Source organism: Mytilus galloprovincialis, chromosome 4, assembly GCF_965363235.1.
Source record: "Mytilus galloprovincialis chromosome 4, xbMytGall1.hap1.1, whole genome shotgun sequence".
Lineage (NCBI taxonomy): Eukaryota > Metazoa > Mollusca > Bivalvia > Mytilida > Mytilidae > Mytilus > Mytilus galloprovincialis.
In genome coordinates this window covers 88,951,502-88,977,925 of record NC_134841.1, presented here as the reverse complement: position 1 = coordinate 88,977,925, position 26,424 = coordinate 88,951,502, and the positions used below count along the sequence as shown (strand labels likewise).

The window sequence follows — 26,424 nt, the reverse complement described above, 5'->3', positions numbered from 1 at the left end:
TGCTGAGGGTGACAAGCATGACACCTTTAAAGCGACAGTAGGTTTAAAGAGCTCTTAAGAGCTCATGTTCATTGTTATTATGTATATATGCAACCCGACTTTAAATAAAGATTACTTTTCTTTTACTTTAAAAGGATTGAACAAGAACGTACTGACTTCTATTTCACAATTCCACCAGTTCTCATAGAACTTTTATCCCATTACATACAAATATATAAGATTAGACATAAATTGAGAAACATAAAAAAAGAAAAAATCATATTTTCACATTAACTGTTACATAAGGTTGGTATATATATATATATATATATATATAGTCCCATGAAGCTGTGATGAGGGTCAATATTGAATTTAAAGAATAGAAAATGTGACTGGCTAAAAAAAAGAAAGAATACTGAGATGAATGATAAAAAAGATTAGAACAGAGAATGATGGGTGCAAAAGTATAAAGAATTCTGTAGAAATACAATACTGATAAAACTGAGAAACGGAGGATAAAGAAATTTACGTACTATGATTATGCCACTATACAGAAAATTTGAATAATGAAATAGTCATTTTCAGTGAGAATTTTTACAGAATATTCAAACCTTCCAGCTTTTTTATCTTCCTCGATGGAATAACAAACGATAGAGAAAATGTACAATACAACAAAAGCAAATCAACGATTAAAACAAAACATTACATAGATTCAAAACAGTCCAAAACTAGAGAGTGGAGAGACAAAATAATAACTTTAGCGGTTTATATATATGTTTTTGTTGGCATTATCAAGTCTTTCAACATATTATTATTTTGGTTTTATCTGTGGTTGCTTTTCAATTCAATCAATACAAATATATAGTTTATTAGTTTATAAAACAGTATAGCTTTTTAAAATTTAGCGTGCAAGCACGATAACAACAAAACACCAAATCTAGTTTTAAATTTCTCTGACAAAGTAACAGCTTGAGTGACTGTATGAACGCGTAGCAAGGCAAGAAATCGAAGCAAGCAATGCTGAAATTTCTTCAACTAGAAATATTTTTCCTTTGTCTTCTTTTTCCTGTTATCTTTACAGCAAAACCATGCGCAAACATTCCACCATTTCTCAACCGTTTACGAGATGGCGTTGATATAACAAAACTTGACCTACTACCATTAAGTCTGGCCAGTAACGACGGATTCAGAAATCCTGTGATTGATTATACCTGTGACTTTAATATCACAAGAAACTTGGATGGGGTAAGTAGTCATAGGATTTACATAAGTATCTAGCCATGAATTCTTACTAAATGTGTAACACGTATATGTGTCATCCAACTGCAGATTACAATATCATAACATTTTAATATTCGTGTACATGCATAATGACCCCGTGATGTATTACGAAAATGTATCTGAATGATATACTTGCGAATGTGTTTGCCTATCACAAATTCAGATTATGAAAGTTACATATCAGCATCAGGTCAAACGTTTAGAAAAATGTTGTTTGTTCTGTATTTAGACCACTCTACCAATAAATTCGTTTTCCATCCACATGTATAAAAATTGCGGTTATATTATCCAACGCAATAATAGGTTTGAACGTTATTTTCAATTTAGACTTGTATATATCTGACCGGATGGAGTGCGATATAAACTCTACAAACTATTCCTGGTAATCGATATCAGTCAACCTGGATAGTTTTAATTTTACATTTAAACTATTCTAAACACGTATTTTATAAAGGTCAAAATCACATGTAAAAATATGCAAAGTAGCCCATCTAAAGCACACCGAATATTAAACATATACGCAGTCAATGCAAAGCAATAGGGTATCACCAGCCCAGTAGTTAGCACTTTTGTGCTGACATGAATTATCATTGATTTGGTTATATTTATAAATTAACTGTTTACAAAATTTAGAATTTTTGAAATACTAAGGCTTTTCTACCTCAGGCATAGATTACCTTAGCTGGATTTGTCAAAACTTTTAGGAATTTTGGTCCTTAATGCTCTTCAACTTCGTACTTTATTTGGCCTTTTTAACTTTTTTGGATTCGAGCGTCACTGAGGAGTCTTTTGTAGACGAAACGCGGTCTGGCGTATATGCAAAATTTAGTCCTGGTATCTATGATGAGTTTTTTTATTCACATATAATGAAAAAAAACCAACATGTTAAACTAAAATACGATTTTGCGCCATTCAGAAAATGTTTCATGCATATTACTAAAACAAATTATAAAAAATTTTGACAGGTGAAATCATGAGGTGATTTTTTTTACAATTCCAAACAAATATGAGGTTTCTGACCAGTGGCGGATCCAGAAATTTTCATTATGAGTTGCAGCCAGGCCTTAATGATTCCCTATATAATCAACCAAATTTTCCCCACAACAACGGGTGGGTGGGGTGAATGGGAACACTGGACCCTTAAATTTACCTCTGTAAACTGACCCAAATAAGAATGTTTGTACAAGTTTTCCAGAAACACGCTTTTTAACACACTTTTTAAGCAATCTATTTCATTAAAATGTCTAAAGAAAACTTAGATTTAATATTACAATTTCATCACCAGCCCAGTAGTCAACACTTCGGTGTTGACATGAATATCAATAACGTGGTCAGTTTTATAAATTTCTTGTTTACAAAACTTTGATTTTTTTTTTTAAATTAAGGATTTTCTTATCCCAGGCATAGATTACTTTAGCCGTACTTGGCACAACTTTTTGGAATTTTGGATCCTCAATGCTCTTCAACTTTATACTTGTTTGGCTTTATAAATATTTTGATATGAGCGTCACTGACGAGTCTTATGTAGACGAAACGCGCGTCTGGTGTACTAAATTATAATCCTGGTACCTTTGATAACTATTCAATTGATTATTACATTTTTTCAATCAAAGTTCTTTTATTTTTATACGATAGAAACTTTTCTTACAATTGAATGTCATACAAATGTTTTCAGATTGTCTACAGCATACCAGATCAAGTTTGGAGTATTGTAAATATTCCAAGTGGATTACTTGATACCCGTGTTGAAATACATAAGAACAGTCATAGCTTTAAAAATTCCCTGGCAGTAAAAGTTGGTATAAAAGTTTTTGGAGGATTATTTTCTTCAAGCTTGACATACAAGAAAGTACAAAGCTATTTCAGCAGTGGATCAAAGTATGTTGAAGATTTGACTTCCCATACAGCTGGGTATAAAGTGAACATGATGCCAGAATGGGGACTTGAATTCGGTCAATTTGCTAAAATTTATATTGAAAAATTCTTGCCACACCATTTGAATGATACTACTTTTACGAAGTACATGAGATTCATTGAAACTTTTGGAACACATTACTTTAAACAAGGGCGATTTGGAGGTATACTTCGACTTTTCCTGGCTACCGATACAAGTTACTTTCGAAAAGGCTCGGAAAAGAATGTTGAGATAGAGGCAAAATCAATATTCAAAAAGATTCTTAGCATTGGTGGAACATTTTCTATGAGTACAAAAAGTGATGATTCAAAATTTGCAGAGGCTTCAAGGAAGTTTGTAAGGTAGGTTATTTCAATTAGATAATAAAGGATTGAAGAACATTAACATTATATAAGATAGCATATTTTATTCATCTTTATCCAATTAAATTACTAGGTACCGAGCTAAGATCTTCATTGATGCCGTTTTACTAAAATGAGGAACACGAACATGAACCAACCACAACCACTGAACTTCAGGCTCCTGACTTTGGACAAGTACATAAAGAAACGCTCAACCCTCCGTGGGACAGTGGTGTAACAGCACAACATAAAAACAAAATATAAAAATCTATTGAAAAAGACTTAAATCATCAGACTGATACAAAGCAGAAAAACACCAAACATATATAGCACAAAAAAATAATTTATAAAAAAATATATCATGTAAGAATTTAGAACAAAACTACAAACCAACATCAAGAGGAACAACGAGATGACACAACATTTGAAAAATTTATTATAAGTTGTCCTATACAATTGCAATTTGAATTTCATTCTACACAATATTCGAAATATATTTTCGAATTTATGCATTGGTAGACTTCGGCTAGTTTCTGCTCTTTGGTCGGGTTGTTGTCTCTTGGACACTTACCCCATTCATTCTTAATTTTAAATTACTTTTTTTCTCGATATTATTATGCAGTACCACATGCTGTAGCTATTTGAAAAAAATCATAAAGGTGCATAAATAGATCTTTAACGTACCCGTTACCTTAAATGGGCATACACATGGAAATTTGTTTTAGCAAGGCAACGACAATAAGGAGATAACATAAAAATAATTGGCAGTTTAGAAATCTAACCGCATTGAGAACTTATTCATTGCAGTATCCAACATAATAATTTGTTTAAACCATTTTAATTTGTAAACTGCTTAGTTTTCTTGTTAATTTATAGATAATTAGTAAAAAATAAGTTTTTCAGGCTCTGTTTTCCCCATCAATGTTTGACAATGCTCATAGTCATGAAATTTTAGTTGTTTAGTAAATATCGACTGTCGACCATCAAGGCCGGCTATAGTAATTAGAATCATCAACGATTGTAAATGTTGATAGTTGTTAATTTGCATTTCAGATATTATGGAGGAAAGACTAATTTACTAGCAGAAGATAGTATTTCTACATGGCAACCAACCGTATTAAAAAATCCTTGGCTTTATGGAGGGGGTTTGGTAGAAATATCTGGAATGATTGAAGATGACACCAAGAGACTGTCCATGCAAAAGGCCGTTCAGGTAAAACCCAAAATGTCTAGAACTTCTATTTGTATTACATTGATAACTCCAATGTGTATATTAACAGTCATTTATGATAAACGAATAGTAGTTTTCTGATGTTCAAATCTCGTTAAACGAAAACTGGGATAATTCCAAAAAGGTGAGACACATGGTGCGTCGACATGGTAAGTGTCTTCTGCTAGGCATGCATCATCCGCCATACGAATTCACATTCAGTCAACATGTTACATAGGACAGAGTGAGTAGAAGTACATACCAGGGCATTGTTTCTCAAAAAATGTACGACAATCATAGATCTTTAAAAATGTTATTCGTGCGTTTAAGTGTAAATTAGATTATTTCGTATATTCTATAATAGAGTTACGACAAGTAACAGGTTGTATTCGGTTAAAATCAACAACATTACATTATTTTACAGAAAAATTATGTTCCAATGGGATTAACAAAAGACACGTATTCATGTTATATTGTCCGAATCATAAGTAACTGATATTTTCTAAATAGAAAAACTTTATTGTATTTATTTAGGGTTTTCCCTTTTTTAAACGTAAAGATCTTACTGCATTTTTTTTTGGGGGGGGGGGGGGGGGGGAGGTTCCTTTCCCTAAATGGAAAAATCTTTTTGTATTTCTTTAGGTCTTTTCTTTCCCTAAATGGAAAAACCTTCTGGATTTCTTTAGGTTTTTCCTTTTCATAAATGGAAAGATCTTCTTGTATTACTATGCTTTGCCTCCGTAATAGGACAATATTTTTTTTTTATCTTTTATTTTTTTTTAATATTCAGGATTTTACAATACCCCTACAATCACCACCTGGTGATGGGTTTTGGGTAAACATTGAAAAATATGTACAAGACTTACCCTCTTGTTTTTTTAAATTCATATTCATAATACAAGAATATAGTTATTGAAGAAAAAAAATAGCTACTCACACTCAAACTTTCTCTCACTACTAACACTCAGTCACTGCAATCTTACCATTAGTGTGCATGCATGTCTATACATAAAGTAGAATAGTAATCAAAGGTACCAGGATTATAATTTAGTACGCCAGACGCGCGTTTCGTCTACATAAGACTCATCAGTGACGCTCATATCAAAAGATTTATAAAGCCAAACTAGTACAAAGTTGAAGAGCATTGACGATCCAAAATTCCAATGTTGATTACACAACTTTCAGCACTTTTGAAGAGATTCTCGAACCATCTGCACATAGAAGGACCAAAATTAAAACTTTTTAATGCTTTTTGTAAAAAGACCCAGTCAACAGTGTCATTTTTTTCAAATCAACTAATAAAGTACGGCGCTCGTGTTGTGATATTCAAGATAATGCATCAAATCGTACAGTAATATAGTACTCTCCCCAATGAACCTCTCCTATCCCTTTTTTAGTGTCGCTTATAATACATTGTAATGCAGACTTGAATCTGTTTGCTATAGCTGCAGAAGCTATCTTACTATTTGTATTTAACAGGCTGATAGGTTACCAATTACTAATATATCGCCTATCTTTTCCTTCATTTTGGTATACAAGTTATGTCACTTTGATAATGGAAATCTGAAAAAAAATCAGACTCATATGAGTCATACCATAGAATAATAATCGATTAACAAATGGTCCAAAATCTCTCCAAAGCATTTGAAAAAATCGACAGTAAATTCATAGCTTTGGGGATTTTCCATTTTTCATCTTACTCAATGCTGTAGCACATTCCTCATATGTCAAGTTATCCCCACAGAGGCCATGTTGTTCCTGTGTAAGGGCAACATTGTGAGAGAAAAAAAACATTTCAACCATTGTCTTCCTGATAAAAATTTTCTTCTCTAATTTACAAAAATATTGGGAACATTTTTCACTATTTTCATGCCAGTTTGTATAGGACCGTAAAAGTAAACCCTCTTTTTTTCTGCTCTCTCATGGATTCTAACTCAACTTTTTTATAATTTCAAAGTGGTCTGTACAGCCTCAGTAGGGGCTGTATTCATAATAATCTAAATTTTGTATATCCTCTTCAGAGTATTCCCCCCTTCTTTTGATTTACATATACTGTGTGTAATGGACAATGATCGGATTTTCATCTTCAGTACTTCAAAAATAAATTGATCATTACAAGTAAATTGTACATGAAATGTGTCATATATACTGTTTGAAAGATAGAACTCAGAAACAGTTTCATTAATACACATCTTTACCTTTTCAACATATGCAGTAACTCTTGAAAACTGTGAATTTAAATTCCAATATGCCTTACCCCTTTTATCAAGGCTGGCAGATAATGTGAAAACAATGACTGAGTGATCGGTTTTGTATCCAGGTATAATTTTAAGTGAAAATAAGTCTTCACTTAACAAAAAAATATCAAGTCGACTCTGCTTGATAGGAGAGGTTTGACGCTATGTAAAATTTCTTGTCACCTGGTTCTCAATGGATCCAAAAATTCAAAAGTTTGTATGATTTCTTCAAACTTATTACGAGAGTTCAAATTTCTATTGTGCAGAATATTACAAGTCTATTTGAAAATCTTGTACAAAATGCCAGTCACCACACATTAAGATGCTAGTATCAGGACTATTAGTATAGCAAATGGTGTTGTGTAAAATATCACTATACAATGATGGTTCATCAGTATTAAATCCATAAACAGTGACAAATGTAAGCCTTAATTCATATAATGATAAGCCTAAAAAATTAAAACGACCTTTCTGGTCTGTCTTAGAATCATGAGTCTAAAAATCAAGACCCTTGTTAAACATCACACTAACACCAGCACTTTTATTGTTGCAGTGACTGAAAATGCATGTATTACCCCATTTGTCTTTCCAAATTTTCTCAATATCCTCATTACTGTGGGTCTCTTGAAAACAGACAATAGATGCATGTTTACCTCTTACCTAACCAAAAATATATAATCTTTTTTTTTTTGCTCGAAAATATGCCCATTACATTCATAGATAAGACTGTAATATTATTATGCAAGACCAAAAATACCATCTAATGAGAGATTTTGTAAATTTTGCACAGAAAAAATTGAAAATGAGATTCATTTCTTGATTGAATGTCCGCAATATAAAAACATTAGATCTAAATATAAAATAAATGATATTAATTCAAATAATTTGTATGAAAATTTTACCAAAATGTTAAATCCTATGTCTGAAAAGGAATTAAAATCTATTTGTATGTATATTGAAGAAGCTCTTGATTTGAGAGACCACCATACCGTTTCATCAGATAATAATCTTTTACAGTAGTTTGTGCATATACATATATATATATAAATATCTTGTATTGTGTGTTTTAAGTAAATATACGAAAATCTATAATAATACTGAAATATAAGTCTATGGTATCAATATCAGTCTATAATGTATTTGTATACATAGAATTGGCTCATGACTTGTTACATGAATCTTTATTTCATTTATATGTTGTTTTAATATTATAATTGTCTGTATTTGGATCACGCCTCTATTGTGCTCTTTCCAATAAAATATTGAATTGAATTGAATTGAATCAATACTCATTAAGTAATATGTTCAATCAGACAATAAAAAAGCAAATCAGTTGTACAATACTGAAAATAAAAATGCATACCCATACTAACAAAACATGTATACATCACAAATACACACAAAAATGGCACTTGAAACAATATTTAAAACACATCAGATATTTTTCACAGATTGAATTCATATGATAAAAAACAAATTTTCATTCTGATAATTAGGTGTTAAATGAGAGAGAATTTGTTTTAAACAGAAATAAGAACTTAGTATAATATGTTCTTTTTCAATGTTATTATAAATTGCAAATGAGATGAAAAAGATTTATAGAAACAAACCTATAGAAAATATAGTTTTTGAAAAAGGAGAAATAATCTAATTGTATAGAGTAAACTGTTTTTTCAACCATAAGCAAACTTCGACCATATTTCCTTTTGGAAAGTTATGACTTACAATTACTTTCAATTCCATATTATAAAACAGTCTAGAAATAAAGAGTTACCTCCCTTTAACCAAAATAGATTTTCCGCTATTAATAATAGGGATAACCTCCCATTTACAAAACAAATTTTTTTTTTACCACAGTTAATAAGGTAGAAAATATAAACATGCTTGAAAGTTTACATACTTGAAAGTTTACATACGTGAAAGTTTTTAAAAGTTTTTTTTATCTATATTGTCATTGTCAAAATAATCAAATTTGATTCCGTGCTCACTGCTTACCATATACACTACAGTTGTAGAACCAGCCATTATTTAGAATCTCGTTTGTGTTTAATCTAGCTAACAGTCCAATATTTCTTTAGGAAACATCATCATGAAATTGAATGTCATTCTTCAACCCCTGCTTATTTCTCATTATCTTTTTAATAATTGTTTTTAAATTCTGTGTTACGGACCTTTGCTATCACAGGTTTCTTTTCCTGGGATTCAATGATTTAATTTGACATCTGATGGTTTTATTTTAACCTTTATGTCTTTCTTCACAATTTTAAAGACAACATCTCGTAAGTTCTCATTTCTCTTTTCCTGAAGTACTATTCATTAATTAAAGTTTAAGATTTAAGTGGATCTATGGAACTAAGGTTGCAATCTGCCACTTTTTCCAAAAGTCTGCCTATCTTTTGTTCTTAGTTTCTCTTTCAAGTTATCATTATCTATATTAAGAGCATTCATCTCATCTTTCAACTTTCCAGTTGTTTCCCTTAGTTTGGTGTTAAATTCCTCAGTAATTGACTCCTTCAGTGTAGACAAAAGCTTACTTACAATTGTTGTCACAAGATCTTTCAAGTCGCTTTGTTTGACAAGATTATTTAGGTCAGATGCTTTAACAGTATCTTGAAGTTTTTTTTATATCCTTTAAATCTGAATGAGTACTAATCAAATCAATACCTCTATTTTTTGAAAATCAAATCTATGTTAAATACCGATTACATACATATGCACATGTATGTCACAAACAGTTGGCTTAATGTATTAGAAAGCCAGGAATGGAAGATGATGAAACATTTTGAAGTTTAATTTTAATGTTATTTTGTACCTGCATGATGATTGCTGCATCATGCAAGTACAAACCCGGCGATAAGTCTTATTCGGTATGGCACACTCGCGGAACACGGGACGGGATTTTGGAAGCAATAATTGGAAAACATCCGTCGCCATCTGTGAAACAGATAACAGATCAGCCTCGGTTTGACAAATTGTAGATGTAAACTGTCTTTATTAAAATGTTTTTTATTGGTCAACAAACCATTCTCTCAATAACTACATGCAAAATGATACTAACTCAGTGAATGAAATGTATGTTTTCTTTGTGTAGAACATGCATGATGTCAAGAACACACATTTGAATATAAATCATGACCGTGCTAAGAATGGATACTTAAATGATTTAAGTAAGTTTCAGGTACATGAAAAACTAACAAACTGACATATATCTATAAGTCATGTTACATTAATGTAACACAGATTTCATATTATAAGTATGCCCTGTAACTAAATGCGGGGTATATCAGCTTTCCCTTGTTAGTCTCCTTCCGCCCCTCAAAGTGTTCATTGTCCATCCATATCTTCATACAATATTCGATTGATATGATATATTCTTCTACAATAGAACCTGCTTTTTCGTTTCAGATGTACACCGACAAGGCGTTTCTTTCAGAACTAATGCGGGATTTCAAAGCTCGTTATAAATACAATCATTGGAGTAAAGTTGACATCTTGCAATTTGCAAATAAAGCTAGAGAGTTGATGCAAAAGCCTATGCCGATACACAGTGAAGTTATGAATCTAGTTAGAATGATTTCGCCTGCTCCCGATTGGTACAAAGAAATACGATTGTGTTTTCAATGGACATACCTTTACTACAATTCACAAAAATGTGACGAAGGACATAAAAGACAAATTTGTGCAAAACCCGGATACCGGTACAGTCTATATAGATCTACATTAACTGATAAAGATAAACCAAGTTTTAGTTGTCCAGTGCAATGGGGATTTTTTTCTGTTGGCTACGAAAACTGGTTTAAAAATTTTGGATTGTGTTTCAGATGGAATGATAATATAAATGCAGGAATTGGGAAATGTGGAAAACAAAAAAATGAAACAGTTTGCGGACAATTAAACTCGTTTGTTTCCCTATTATTAAGTAGTAAAGACAACTCTTACTGTCAAATGGAGTGGATCTTGTCGATTCCTAAACAAGCTCCAGTATGGCTGCAAAAAACCAAGATTTATATGCGATACAGGTGTCTAAGAGTAAAACGGTATCGTGGTAAACCACTTTACATATATAAATATATGTACGCAGATGCCAGTCAATATAGAAGTATAACTCCTAGTTTATATAGTAAAGGGCATTGGTTGGTATGTCAGATGCATTCTTTTGGAATCACTCATTCTGATTATCTTTTTTACTTCTATGGTTTATTTTATTAAGTTACATTGTTCCTTCACGCTTAATTCTATTTTACTTCTGAAGACTTTTTTGTTGTAACATGAGTAGTTCTTTTTCCACTGATATTTGGGAAATTAAGCCGCAGTTATATATACAGGAGTGTATAAACATGCCGATTTTCTCCTGTTCTGAAAGTCGCAAAATGCGAGACATGAGGATTGCAATCCATCGGTGACAGCGGCGGCGTAATATATATGTGTTTAGCATTATATTTTATAGAGTAGAATACCTTGATGCTTCATTCATTGTTTACAGATGCCTAATATTACGAAATTTCCGTCTGTTATAGGGTCGGTTTCTTGAACTTCATTTTCGCTGTTAATCGACTTCCTGAAATTTGGCAGAAAGTCCCTAACCCTTCTTCTAACTTGGACAGTGGTGTAACAGTACAGCATAAGAACAAACTATAAAAATCAGTTAAAAAAGGCTTAGTACTCTCAGATCTGCAAAATAGACGTTTAACTTAGTATTTTCGTTTGAATTGTTTGAATTGTTATTTCGGGGTCTTTTATAGCTCACTATGCAGTCTGGGCTTTGCTCCTAATTGAAGTCCTTGCGGTGACCTATATATGCTAATGGCTGTGTCATTTGGTCTTTTATTTAGAGTTGTATCATTGGCAAATATTTATCACATCCTGATATTCTATTTTAACTCATCAGATGGATACAATAATATGAACAGTACTATTTTTTTCTGTACAAATGGCGCAAATAAAAAAAAAATCTATCCTGGTATCTATGAGGAGTTTATTTATTCGACAACCAATGTATCTTCTGTGAACAAAGTACTTGAAATCCAAAGTTTACAAAAAAGACGAAAAGCTATAAACCAAAAAAAAGTAAAAAGAATATAGCCAAAGCTGAACAAGGAATCAGAGCTTTGCATGAGGGAGATATATTCCTGAATTTTGATATTATTATTAAATTTTGTTACATCATCGATAAAAATACTTATACGTTGTATATCTAACAAAGACACAGATGGAACGTGGGCGGTTACTTATACATCCCCACAATAACAAAACAAAAAACACAGATCTGAGATTACTCTCAGTTACTGACAGCTAGTACAATAACAAATAATATAATAAATCATGCATCAAAGACTAATATACCTTATAATACACATTCAATATCAAATGGATTTAGTGTAAAGACGTCATCAACAGTAAGACTTAGAGAAAAATATGACCAGCTTCATGAGCCATGGATGTGCATGTGTATATCAAAATAATATTTAGATTGATTTTAATTTACTGATAGCAAAATCAATATTATTACATTACAGCGCCTTTGTTCTATCAGGGTGATCTGAGCCGGATCTCCCTTACCAGTTCACCCCAGCTTGGGCTTCTTTGTTTTGCATGCTTACCTTTTTTCTTTAACATTTTGGCGGGAATATCAAATCCACAATAAAACTTATTTATAATTAGCAAAATCTATGAAGAAAAAATGCAGTGGCTATGCTGGGATTCGAACTCAAGACCTTTAGCAGATAGACCCACGATTTATACCCCTACACCACGACGACGAGATACAAGCTCTCTGTTAGTTTAACAGATTTAAACATTGTTTCTGGTGCTCACAAAGGATATATACTATATACGGTTCATTCCTCATATTCCCACTTTTTATAAATCTGGTAAGAGAAGTTAAAATTTCATGTGGGAATAGGAGGAATAGTTATCAAAGGTACCAGGATTATAATTTAGTACGCCAGACGCGCGTTTCGTCTACATAAGACTCATCAGTGAAATCCTTAGTTTTTCAAAAAATTCAAAGTTTGGAAGCAGGAAATTTATAAAAATGACCACATTATTGTCACCGAAGTGTTGACTACTGGGCTGGTGATACGAAACGTCCTTTTACAAACAAAGGATTATACTGTATATACAATGTTTAATCAACTTTCAATTGACCAGTGTTTTTTGGATAGGTAATAGGTTATTTGTATGAATTCTGTGTTTTTAATTTAAATAGATATGAAAGAACTGGAAACAAATATAGTAAATTATCTTATTTCTTTTAAAGATAGATAGTTTATTGATGTCTCACCATTAATATACAAAATTCTATATTTACATGCATATATCATAAACATAAATTATAGGTATTGATGCCATTCTTAAAATAATTATGAGAGAAAAAAAGTAACTTCAGCAAACATTAAAGGACTACATCAAATACTAGTTCGATCTTGGCTGGAATTAGACTGTGTACCAATTGATACATTGCGTCGTCAACAATTGGGTGAAATGTGTAAAGTTTGAAAAATATGCTTGGACAGGAGTAAAACGTACCTTTACCATATTAGTACGTGATATCTGCTGCTGCTTATGTGATAGAATCTATTGAGTACTAAAGATAAACACACACCAAACTCTGTTGTCGTCTGTTAACAAGAATGTACCACCTTTGGTAATACGTGTCCAAATACCCGCTATGTTGATTTCATCAACGTTTTTTGATAAAACCGGCACTAGGTTCGTTTTTCTTTTATTGGGCAAGAAAATCTTGCAAGATTGGAAGTTAATATTTTTATTATCTATCATCAATTTATCTTTTTAGATGGCAATTTTTTAGATTTACAAATTCAATGATTTCTTTTCTTTAAAAAAATATCGTTAGAAAAGAAATTAATTATCAAAGCATCTATTGTTCTTTCAGGTGGGAATAGAAGGAATAGTGATTTTTAAAAGTTGAAATATGAGGAAGAAACCCTATATACTAATATATAAAGTATATTTTAATGATTGTGTAGCGGTCTAAATTAACTTTTGTGAAGGACAAATTTTCATTGTAAAACTTAGTCTGTTAATACAGAGAATATTTCACAGATGATCTATTAAATGTTGTCCTGATAAAGGGAGATAATGTTTTGTTATATTGAGACAACATTTAATAGACAGATTGTAATGAAATATTGTTTCATGACTTACTTACTTATTCTCTTCATCCCAGTGGGACATAAGGCCACAACAAACTGCCTCCACTTCTTCTGTCCTTAGCCATGTACTGGGCTTGGCCCCAAGTGTAGCCAATTGCTTCTAATTCTGCTGTAAATTGTTTCATGAAGGGGAGGTTTAATATCAACATATATCATGTTGGATAATGACAAAAGTCACAAATTAATAAATAGATAAAGGTATAAACAGAAAACTATTTTTGCTCATTATGGATGGTAAGGAATACAAAACACTTTTCGAATATCTCAGTCATAAAGTTGTACCGAAAGGTATTTCTAAAACTCGGAATTGCCTGTACCAAATAAATAACAGCAACAGTAGTATACCGGTGTTCGAAATTCATAAATCGATTAGCCAAAACTAAATCAGAAGTAATGCTAATTCATTTTGTCTACAAAATGATGAAATTGATTCCAAATATTTGGCAAGAATACAAATGATGTTACAAAATATTGAAATTAATTCCAAATGTTTTGACAAGAAAACAAATGATGTTATTACAAATGTTATTTCAACTGGTCTTAAATAAGCAATCCGCTTAAACCCCACCCAGTCAAGTGAAATAATTCAAGTAATACAAAGTACTGAAATGTATTCCAAATGTTTTGACAAGAAAACAAATGACTTTACAAAAAAACCTTTTAGTTAATGAAAGATAAACTTGAAAGAGTTGCATATACTTGCTTTACTTGAATTTATTCGAATGAATTCGTTTTGGGTAAATTTCATCAGTATATTTAGAATACATTTGATTCTTTAACAAACAAATATCATCAAGATAACGATATGTGTTGTTGAATTAATCAATTAAATGTAATTTAGACGGTTCTTTACTTAGTTTGACTATCATAAACTGTGATTTATAACAGACCAGGAACAAGTCTGTCATTAGAGGGGTGCAATTGGTACACATAGGAATACTTTCAACTTGTACATAAATATTATACAGGAGAAAATTAACAGCTTCAATCATCTCATTACATCTACTATGGTCATTTATAAGTTAACCGTTTACTAAATTTGTTTTGTCAAATATTCAGACTATTCTACTTCGGGAAAAGATTACAAAAGTTGTGTTTAGCAAAACCTTACAGAAATTTAGTCCTGAACGCTCTTCAAATTCATATTTTATTGGGCTTTTTTAATTTGTCACTTATCAGACTTTTGTAGAGAAACGCTTTTCTGGCGTACATCATTTTAATCCTGGTATCTATGGTAAGTCCCACCCTACATTCACATATGTTTACACCTAGATTTGTACCAAATAAGTCACATGTTCAGGTTCAGATTTTAAATTTGTTTTTATATTGATTTCCGATTCAGAGTCAGAATTTAAACCACTATTAATATCATCAAAATCTGTTTTGTCTTTTTCAACAATACGTTTCGTACGACTGTTCCAAGTTGTATTCATGAAATCTTTATCTATTGGGTAAATAAAATCTTTTTCCTGGTTAATTTTTAGCTCACCTGGTACCTATGGGAATTGTATACAAATGTCCTCTTATAGATAACCACTGATTGGAATAAAACCAAACATGGCACGAATGTTCCTTATGAGTTGCTGACCAAGTGTTGTTACCTTGTGGCCAATCCATTATCCAAGATGGCCGCCACCGGGGAACTTAGTTTAACATTGGACACTATTGTAAATACATACAAATGTCTTCTTTTAGAGAACCACTGAATGGAATGAAAACAAAAAGCAAGAATGATCCTTATCAGGTGCTGACCCAATGTTGGTACTTTGTAGCCGATCCATCATTCAAAATGGCCACCAGCGGGAAACTTAGTTAAACATAGGACACTATGGGAATTGCTCACAAATGGTTTCTTATCAAGAAACACTGAATGGAATGAAACCAAACATGGCCCGAATGTTCCTTATGAGGTGCTGACCAAGTGTTGTTACTTTGTGGCCGATCCATCATCCAAGATGGTCGCCATCAGGGGACTTAGTTTAACAAATGATCCTATTGGAAATACAAACAAATGTCTTCTTTAAGAGAACCACTGAATGGAATGAAACCAAACATAGCAAGATGTTCCGTATGAGGTGCTGACCAAGTGTTGTTACTTTGTATCCGATCCATCATTCACGATGGCAGCCAGCGGGATACTTAGTTTTACACAGGACCCTATGGGCAATAAATACAAATGTCTGCTTTTAGAGAACCACTAAAGTTATATAATAAATATTGACCTGCTTGTGATGATAATTTGAATCATACCTCATTTAATTTTAGTTCTTTAAAGAAATAGTTAATTATTCATTTGAATTAATTTTGTAATGATAGTGATAAAGTTTTAGAAGATTATTAAATTAGTATTGACAATGCTCAACTATAATTTGTATCATTGCAATTGATCCCTCTGAAAGTGACGTAATAGGACGCCACCTGGGTGCGGGAATATCTCGGTGTATTGAAAATAAACTCATCATAGATACCAGGCCTAAATTTTGTATATACGCCAGACGCGCGTTTCGTCTACAAAAGACTCATCAGTGACGCTCGAATCCAAAAAAGTTAAAAAGGCCAAATAAAGTACGAAGTTGAAGAGCATTAAGGACAAAAATTCCTATAAAGTTATGCCAAATACAGCTATAGTAATCTATGCCTGAGGTAGAAAAGCCTTAGTTTTTTTTCAAAAATTCAAAAATTTGTAAACAGTTAATTCATAAATATAACCATATCAATGATAATTCATGTCAGCACAAAAATGGCTGACAACTGGGCTGGAGATACCCTTGAAGACCCATTGGTGACCTTCTGCTATTGTCTGTTCTATGGTCGGGTTGTTGTCTCTTTGACACATTCCACATTTCCATTCTCAATTTTATTAATAGTTTCCGAGCTTATTGTTTTACAGATTAATCAAATATTTCGCCACAATACTTCTATGAACCAACTGTGATTATTTTGGTATTTGACAGCTAATTGTCTTCTGGCTATTTGTTGTTCAGTGGATTACTCTGAAAGTAAACATATACTATAGAAGTAGCTTAGTATTTGTCCTTGTTTTGTTGGTTGTTGTCTGTCACTCCAAAGATAATGTATCGTACAACATCAGGAACATTGTACCGTAGGACAATATTTGATTGAGCAGTTTTTTTCAAAAACATTTCTAATTTATCAATATTTTTAATTTGGTTGGTATCCAGTCCATTTAACATGTTTAAGGAATGACTGTAAATTGTTTTTTGAATCTATGAAGAAATAACATCAAAAGTGTGATGCACACTAAATAACCCACGTAGCGGTTTATTTTAAAGTGTGCACCACATTTTTGAAGTTATTTCGAATAGACAGAATTTTTTTTTAAAGTCAGTTTTTTTGTGTGATCTCAACTCTCCCTCTATACATCTAGCCAATAATTAAAACATGAATATAAGAATTAATACACACGTGCAATCGGTAGAATCAGTCAACGAAAGTGATCTTCTCATTGGCTTCCATGTGTCAGTTTTCAATGTTAACATTCTTTTCTTTTAATTAACTTAACATGATTAGCCCATTCGTAGCCGATCAAAGTTTACAGTTTAATTGATGTTTGCATGAATATAGACTTACAAGCCAATCATACATCACCATTTGTTTTAACTTGTTTTAACCAAAACTAACTGCTAAAGGCGAAACGTTATTGCACAATTACGCTTGTGTAAATATTTGAAATCAAAACAAAATCATAGATTGTTTTATTTGTCAACTTTGTAGATAATGCCCCTGTAAAAATTCAAAAAGAAAGAAAAAACATAGCCAGATTTTTGCATACATAGAATTTACAGTAAATAGATTGTATTCTTCGGGATATTCTGTAATTTACTCTTTATTGATCATTAAACATGAAAATCGCGTGCATACACTGAAAAAAAAAGAAACGAAAGTATACTCAAGTTTCATTCTAAAACAACAGCTGAGGCTCGAAAAGACTTCACTTCGTAGGCAAGGATGGAACTCTTGCAAGTAATTTTGGTTTTCTTCTCTTTACTTTCTCCCGGTGTCTTGAGATCAATACCATGCACAAACGTCCCCCCATTTCTTAATCGTCTACGGGACGGCGTAGACATAACAAAACTTGACTTACTACCTCTAGACGTGACAGGGAATGACGGATTTAGATATCCAGTCATTGATTTTACTTGCAACCATCAGAAGAGAAAGGAACTAAACGGGGTAAGTAGTTGTAGAAGTAAATCAAATTATCTCATTTGTGTGTTTATATATCTTTGTTTTGTTTATATCTTTATCTACAATCGGAGTTTACGATATATAACTGTGCATGAAAATTGTCTACTCTAATGAACACAGCTTATCCAATGCACAAAAAAATGGCGGTGTTCTCAAGCAATGCAACTTAATGAATTATGTTGATTGGTATCTTCCAACTCGTACCCAGTACTTTCGAACTTGTTCAGATTTGTTGCAATATTGGAGAATAAAAAGTGTAATCGAAAGATTTCTTTTGAATTTTGTTTGCTAAACAATGAATACTGGTATTAACATTTGGATTTATATTCAATTGAACACTCTTAATGTTTTTCCTACAGAACATTTGAAGGTAGATATTTATAACAATAATGATAATACGTACGTTAAAATGTTAAAGTCTTTTAAAACCTCAAATTAATAAAAAAAAAAAAAAAACAAATAGAAATTTAAAGATGTTTTGTATACTTGGAAGGATAAGTTTTTACAATAAAACAAGTGTACGTGAATTTTCTTGTAAAAGAACATCCTTGATATCAAAATTTTCATAAATGTACAGTTTTGAAATAATGTTTTTCCAGTACATTAATTCGTCGATACTTTCCTGTATGCAGAGACCATAATTACAAAACTTCTCATTAGAACGTCGGACACCGCATAGCGCAGTTGCAAGTCTTGAAAAATCGAATCTAATACAAGAATTCATCTAACTGCTGCAAAGGAAAAGTTTTATTTTCAAATTGGAAAGCACGGGGAAAAAATCATGATTAACACATTATCATCTTAATTACATGTAATAGTGTTCTTTCATTTGTTTTTGTAAATTATTACTTTTTCTGGATTTTTGATGATATTCTCTAGAAGTGGCTCGGTACTGAAACATCCCGTCATAGTGTCATTGTCGTTTTGCTAATGCACTTTGTCTACATGCTTTTTTTACTTTTCTTTGTTGACATATCTGTTGAATTTTATTGTGATTAAGAATATACCATAATGTAGACTGCTTTTTATCTATTATTTCTGTTTGTTTTGTTCAAAAATATTGGTAACATAATGGAACTTTATGCGAGTTTCATACAAATGAGAATTTTAGCTAGCTATAAAACAATCCACCATTCTCTACATAAGAAAATTGCTGTACCAAGTCAGGAATATGAAGGTTGTTATCTATTCGTTTGTTGTGGTTGAGCTTTTGATTTTGTCATTTGATTAGGGACTTTTCGTTTTGAATTTTCCTCGGAGTTCAGTATTTTTGTTATTTTACTTTTGTCACATACTCCATTTGCTCTGTGTTTATTGTTTATCAATGACACGATCATGTCTATTTTGACAACAAACGCAAAAGTTAACGAGCCTATGATCTACAATAACATAGTGGAATATTATTTGTAAATAATACGTTATATATTCGTAATAAATGTAAAAAACAGGACTTCTTTTTAGAATATATTAATGCATTGGTTCACTTGTTCTCATAACATTAAAATTAAAGTAAATTGTTTCTTATGACATATAGCATACTACTCGGCCTGACAACACAGAAAACACATATTATGATACCGTAATAGTATGATAGATAAAAGCCTCTTCGAAGATCAGATTTAAGCATTGTACTCCCCTTCTTATGCTCATGATGCATTTTTTTCACTTTGTGAAATATTCATTTAATCAATAAACAATGAAAAAAAGAACGAATATATTAGCTTATTAAATTGACTTTAATTCATGATAAATAATAAAAACAAAACATAATCAATTCTTAAATAATGAAAATAATTATAATCAAACAAAATAGTTTAATATGATGTTAATGAAACCAAACATGCTACCTTTGAAGACCCTTTATCATGTTTTAAAAATGTCTGTCTTTTATATTTTCCATACGATATTTCTATTATACAAGGAGCAATTTGGTTTTTAAGATTTATTGGAGTATATGATACAAAGTATGATTAACGTCTCGAGCCGACATACATTGTAGCTCTCATTTTAATTCATCCATGATAAACATTTGAAAGAAATAAAAAGTAATGACATCAGGGTTTTTCATAAGCATATTACTTTTTTCTAATGTGTACCTCTGCTGGTGACCTTTCAGTCCCCGAGGGTATCATCAGCTCAGTAGTCAGTACATGATTTATAACAAATCTTCTGAAATTGTTCGTTTATAAATTTTGAAATATTTTAGAAACTCCGGCTTCAACTCCCCAAGGCAAAGTTGGCCTTATATCGTTTTAGATATCTTTATGTCTATTTTGGTTGTATAGTTCTTCAATTTCGGTTTTTATACAACCTTGGAATTCCAATGGTTGGCATTATGCGTTCCTGATGAAGTAAATCCAGAAAAACTCTTCGGAAGCATAGGACTTATAACGTGTTGTTTTAATTTTTAATGGTTTGTATTCATGTACTGGACCCTATTCTTTTTAATATCATTAATGAATAAAACTTAGAATCGAATAATATATGCACTAGCAGGGCATTCCAAAATAAGAAAAAAAAAATAATTTTTGAACATGATTCTAAACCCATCTTAAAGGGTAAAATTACAAAAATACTGAACTCTGAGCAAAATTCAAATCGGAATGGCAAAATCTTAAGCTTAAGCACATCATACGAATGAACAACAAATGTCATATTTCTTACAATTAATTTTGTTTTCAGAAAACATACAACATACCTGATCAGATTTGGAACATAGTAAATATTCCAAATGGCTTACTGGATACATACGTTGAGATACACAAGAACAGTCATAGCTTCAAAAAGTCAATGTCAGCAAGAGTCGATTTAGGACTGTTTAAAGGTCTGTTTTCGTCAAGTGTGACATATACAAAAATGAAACGTTATTTTCAAAAGGCTTCAAAATATGTTGAAGATTTAACGTCACAGACAGCTGGGTATAAAATCAACATGATACCGGAATGGGGACTTGAATTTGGTCGAGTTGCTAAAATGTATATTGGCAGATTTCTACCAGAAACATTAAATGACAAATCAATTAAAAAATATATGAAATTCATAGATACATTCGGAACACATTATTTCAATCATGGAAGATTTGGAGGTATACTTAGATTGCTCCTAGCAACCGATGCAAGTTACTTTGAGAAAAAAACCGAAAAGAGGATCACATTAGAAGCCAAGTCTTTATTTAAGAAGATACTTAAAATCGGAGGAAAATCTACAATCAGTACACAGAAAATCGATACCAAGTTTACAAACTCTACCAGAAATCACGTGAGGTAAGTTTTGGTTTCTCGAAAAGGCAGTAGTTAGTGTTACATGTACACAAATATATTTAAACCCATAAAAACGGTGATTGAAATACATCTTTAACCTTTAATATGAAATCAAAATGACCCAAACAATCCAATGGCACGTGTTTATGTTTATATCGTGTTTCCAATATGTAAAATACGCGACTTCAAGTTATAATTCTTTGGATAAAAGTAATGAAAACACTTATATCTCATCAACCAACGGAATGGCTAGAAAACAACTATCAGAATACTAACTTGATACAGATATTTTTCAAATAAAACGGTGGATTAAACCTGTTTTTGTAACTAAATGAATCTTCCACTTATAGAGGATTTTGAACGATTCAAAATTAAAGTTTCTGTTCCAAGCAAAGATGATAAAATAAGGATTTATGGTATGGTTGCCGTTAAGACAATTGACTTATTGAACCCAACATGACGTAGATATGAACAACTATTGGTCAGCGTACTTCTCTAAGGAAATCAATACCACTGTGAATGATGGAAATGCTCGAATATCAGATCACTTTGTTCATTTCAGTCCAACTCTACCATGTCTACATAGAACACTTATACGGAACTTTATGTTAGTAACTGACGAGTTATTATTTTTTTCATATTCTTGTGTAGCTTTCTTATTTAACATAATTTCAGAACGGACGTGATATAAACTCTTGTCCCAGTTAAAAAATGTAAGGACCAAATTCCATACTAATTGTGCACTAAATGGGTCAAAATCTATTGGTTTTCAAAACCTAGTTAAGATTGAGTGTTACAGAGCCTATATCATTTACGGAAAACATTTTCCCGACAATTTTTCTTTCTGGGATGGACATTACGTTATTTAAATGTATGTTCTTTTAAGTGTGAGGAAAAAAAAAACATGATTCATAATCACAACAGACTGGGGTCGTCTGATGAAAATATCAACTTATGACGTGTCCCACTTGAAATAAAAGTTTGAATTAAAATGATAAGGATACAAGATTTTGTTGGTTGATTTCCTACCATGTCTTTTATTTATAATTACTTTGTACTATCTGCTTCGCGTTGTTATGTCAGGGAGTCAAGCTTTGTGCTAAAGTATTGTGAAGTCAAAAGATACACACCATGATTGTTTTTCACTATTCCTGAATTGGATAGGCCTTACCCTTGAACTCCACTAGATCCGCCACTATACTTTTTAATGCGCTTTAAAGTCCAAATCAGGGAAATTTTTTAGTGGTTTTTACTGTTTTAATGCTCAATCTATATATATATTGATAAGGGTTTTTGTGTGGAAGGCATTTTTTTTCACTCTCTGATGAACTCATTTGCAAATTTACTAGACTCCTTTATATTGTATAAAAGCTTATCTTACATTGAGGACCATGTGCTGATAATGAAATGTCTATTTTGGTTCTTGTTATATTTTGAGGAGTTACCGCCTATCGACGTAAACTCGTTTTAAGATTTTTTTTCTACGTTCATCGATCTTCATCAATGTAGATCATATAAAATAATCGAAAAAGTATTGCAATGTAACGTCTTCCTTGTCTATTTCATACTTCTAGTTGGAAATAAAATGCAACAAACCAGTTCTTGATAACAGGAAGTAATCATGTAACGTCTATCTCAGTTTGCAAATTCATTTGACAATAAATAACGATGAATGCTTCGTACTTTATTTGGCATTTTAACATTTTATGATTCGATCGTCACTGATGAGTCTTTAGTAGACGAAACGCGCATCTGCGGTAAATATAGGTAAATATAAAATTGCAATCCTGGTATCTATGATGAGTTTATTTCCAAATCAAAAGAATCATAATTTTACACCTTTATTCGACAGTACTGCATGGACGTTTAAAATAGTTTTATCTTCTGTTATAACACACTGAATTAAATTTAAACATTATTCATTTTTGTATTTAATGAGTGTATGATAACGAATAAGTTTACAACTATTTTCATTTTAAAACATGCAGTTCTTTGAGGGCTTGTATGTACAAGAAAAGTAAATGCGCTGATTGTTTATTTTTCAGATACTATGGCGGAAGAACAAATCTGTTGGCTGCTGGGGGAATTTCAACTTGGATACCCACAGTTCTTGATAACCCTTGGTTGTATGGAGGAGGTATGAGAGAAATATCTGACTTGATTGAGAACGACAACAAAAGACAATCTATGAAAAGAGCCGTTCAGGTGTGATAACTTGAAAATAGTAGATAATTTCTTATTGGCATACGAAATATTTGTCATGATATAAATAAGTCAAAGGGGAATTAGCTGTCAAATTCTTGTTCGCCGATTTGACTTTACTGCTATTATTTTATTTATAAGATACACAAACTTATATCCAAATTTAAAAAGTCTGAGCAAAACATTCAACGATACATGGACTCAATAATTTGTATTAGTATTTAATGTGTATTCTAGTCAAAACGCCATCAAATTAACTATCGAGTTAATCTAAAGATTTCCGACGGCTATATAACCCCATATTCACATTAAAACAGATATAGATAAATTTTGAACACATGCATTTGGATGATTCTAGGTCTGTTTGATTTCATACCGAAGGTTAAATAATATTTAGATGGCGGTTTTTACCTTGTTTTTGTGGATCGAATCATTCAACCAAGTGGATTTTCCTGGTTTCACTTTAAATTTTGACAATCTTGTCTTTTTAATAGCTAAACACGACTAGTTTATGCGTAACACATATCTAGCTTAAAATTACATTGAAGGTCACATGAATAGGGATTTTTATGTATAATTCTTTTGCAAGTTATTAGCGATGTGTATTTGCCTATTTTGACATAATTGAACTAAACTACTGGCTGCTAACAACGAATTATTATTGCATTTTCTTTACTGATTGAACAAAACAAAATCATTTTTATCAAAATAAATATATACGTCGTTGCTTATGCGCATTTAAAACCATTTGTAGATTTTTTAGACTTGTTAATTTTTGCGATTTCTTACACTTCTTGGACACTTACACCGATAAAGAATAGACACAAACTGTGAGTGCGTGTGTTGGTGTGTGTGTGTATATGTGTATGTGTGTGTGGGTGAGGCATTGAAACGGGGTGGTAGTCAAAATAACAATTGTTACAACTTCTATAAATTCTTATCCACGTCGCTTTTACTTTCAAATGTGCATATATCTTTTCATCAGGAGTTTCTGTGTTTGAATGTAGTTACATTTTTTATACTGGTTAAAGCTGTTGTAAGACAGGTTATTGTTATTTTGGATTTAGAAAGTTGGGTAATACATTCGCGTTAAATCTTTTGAAGGTGGTTTGAAGATGGGCTCCCGATGTAACTATATGTTATTGAGTTGTCAGTTCACCAAAGGTAATCACAGTAACTTCAACGTACAGTTTACCGTTGTTATAAAAATGGATAGGGATCACGATGTGTTGGAAAATTTGTTATATGAAAATGTCAATTTGAATATTGTTATTAAACATTTTATTAGTTTATAATGTTTTACACAGTGTTTACAAGTGAAAAAGATAGTTACAATGAGCAAACAGGTCTATATATAATATAACACAATTATTCTTTTACAGATTTATACGGACAAAGCATATTTACATGAACTGTCTAAAGATGTTCAAGCCAGTTTTATGAAGAACAACAAGGAAAACTATATGACAATGCATTCTATGTTACAATTTGAAAAGAAATTGAGGGTATTGCTGCAAAAACCAATACCTACACATAGCGAAATTATGGAAATAAGTAGAATGATGTCACCTACTCCAGACTGGTTTAAACAAATGAAATTATGTTCAAAAAGTTATTATACATACAGTAGACAAAAAATACCAGACAGAATATTTTACTCCTGTTCAAATGTTTATAACAGGACCAAATCAATACCATCTAGAACAGGACTTAAAAAATCAGATAAAGTTTATTCAAATTCAATGGGATTGATTTCTTTTGGAAACGAAAAATGGTTTGAAAACGTGGAACTGTGTTTCAGATTGCGAAATAGTGAATCTAATAAGAACGGAAAATGTGCCTATGAGAGACAGATAACACTTTGTACGAAGCTTAATTTGTTCACTTCAAACTATTCAATCACCACTGACAGCAACTGTAGAATACAGTGGATGCTATCGATTCCCACTGATGCGCCATTTTGGATTCAGGGTACTCAAATTTGTGTTTGGTACGATTGTTACAGTTTAGGTCGTCGATCTAAATTGATAAAGAAATATGTAAGATGTGCACATCCGAATAAGTACACTTATGACAATCCTTATTCTTCAAGATTCAGATGTAGCCCGAAACTGGGAATACTGCCAAACAACAGAAAAATAATTTAAATATTTTGTCAGTTATTAGAATTCACACTAACAAAGAAAAATACTAAAAGAAAGTAAACTTTTGTTTTCTTCAAATATCTCAGTTATCATGCAGACATAAGTTTGAATAAACTACAGTCACACCAGTCTACTATTGTATTGAATTAAATATTACAATATTACTTTGTGTTCTTTGAGCTTGAAATATATATAAGTCATGGCATACATTGAACTTGTTATTATAAGTGTTCATCATTATTAATCTAATAGTTATACATAAACAGTTTATGCCGCAAAGTTCATGTTTAAAACAGTCTTGAATTCATGGATTGTGAGTACAATAAGATAATGATTGTGTTAAAACACCTTCTTTGAAAATATGTAAAAAAAAAAAAATATTATTCTTGTAAATGCATTTTAGGTATTTGTAATTTTCCGTATTTACCATACAAAAACCTAATACTATAGCAATTGCCAGTTTCTGCAAAC

General features: G+C 31.6%; 1 protein-coding gene and 1 long non-coding RNA gene across 2 annotated transcripts; both read left to right on the top strand.

Moving 5' to 3' along the window:
* Nucleotides 1-895: 895 nt before the first annotated feature.
* On the top strand, nt 896-12,102 carry LOC143073321 (perivitellin-2 67 kDa subunit-like). Its single transcript, XM_076248757.1, has 4 exons — nt 896-1,224; nt 2,936-3,516; nt 4,570-4,729; nt 10,369-12,102. The coding sequence occupies exons 1-4, from the start codon at nt 997-999 to the stop codon at nt 11,170-11,172; spliced, it is 1,773 nt and encodes a 590-aa protein (XP_076104872.1). The 5' UTR covers nt 896-996; the 3' UTR covers nt 11,173-12,102.
* A 5,987-nt stretch (nt 12,103-18,089) lies between these two features.
* Nucleotides 18,090-26,117, top strand: LOC143070831 (uncharacterized). The gene is made up of 4 exons (XR_012976731.1): nt 18,090-18,332; nt 21,030-21,610; nt 23,653-23,812; nt 25,192-26,117. It is a non-coding gene; the product is annotated as an uncharacterized LOC143070831 (long non-coding RNA).
* The last annotated feature ends 307 nt before the right edge of the window (nt 26,118-26,424 follow it).

Coding starts and splice junctions, on each gene's coding strand:
- LOC143073321 (XM_076248757.1), top strand. CDS start 997: ATGCTGAAATTTCTTCAACTAGAAATATTTTTCCTTTGTCTTCTTTTT. Junction 3,517..4,569: donor GCTTCAAGGAAGTTTGTAAG/GTAGGTTATTTC, acceptor TTTGCATTTCAG/ATATTATGGAGGAAAGACTA. Junction 4,730..10,368: donor CCATGCAAAAGGCCGTTCAG/GTAAAACCCAAA, acceptor TTTTCGTTTCAG/ATGTACACCGACAAGGCGTT.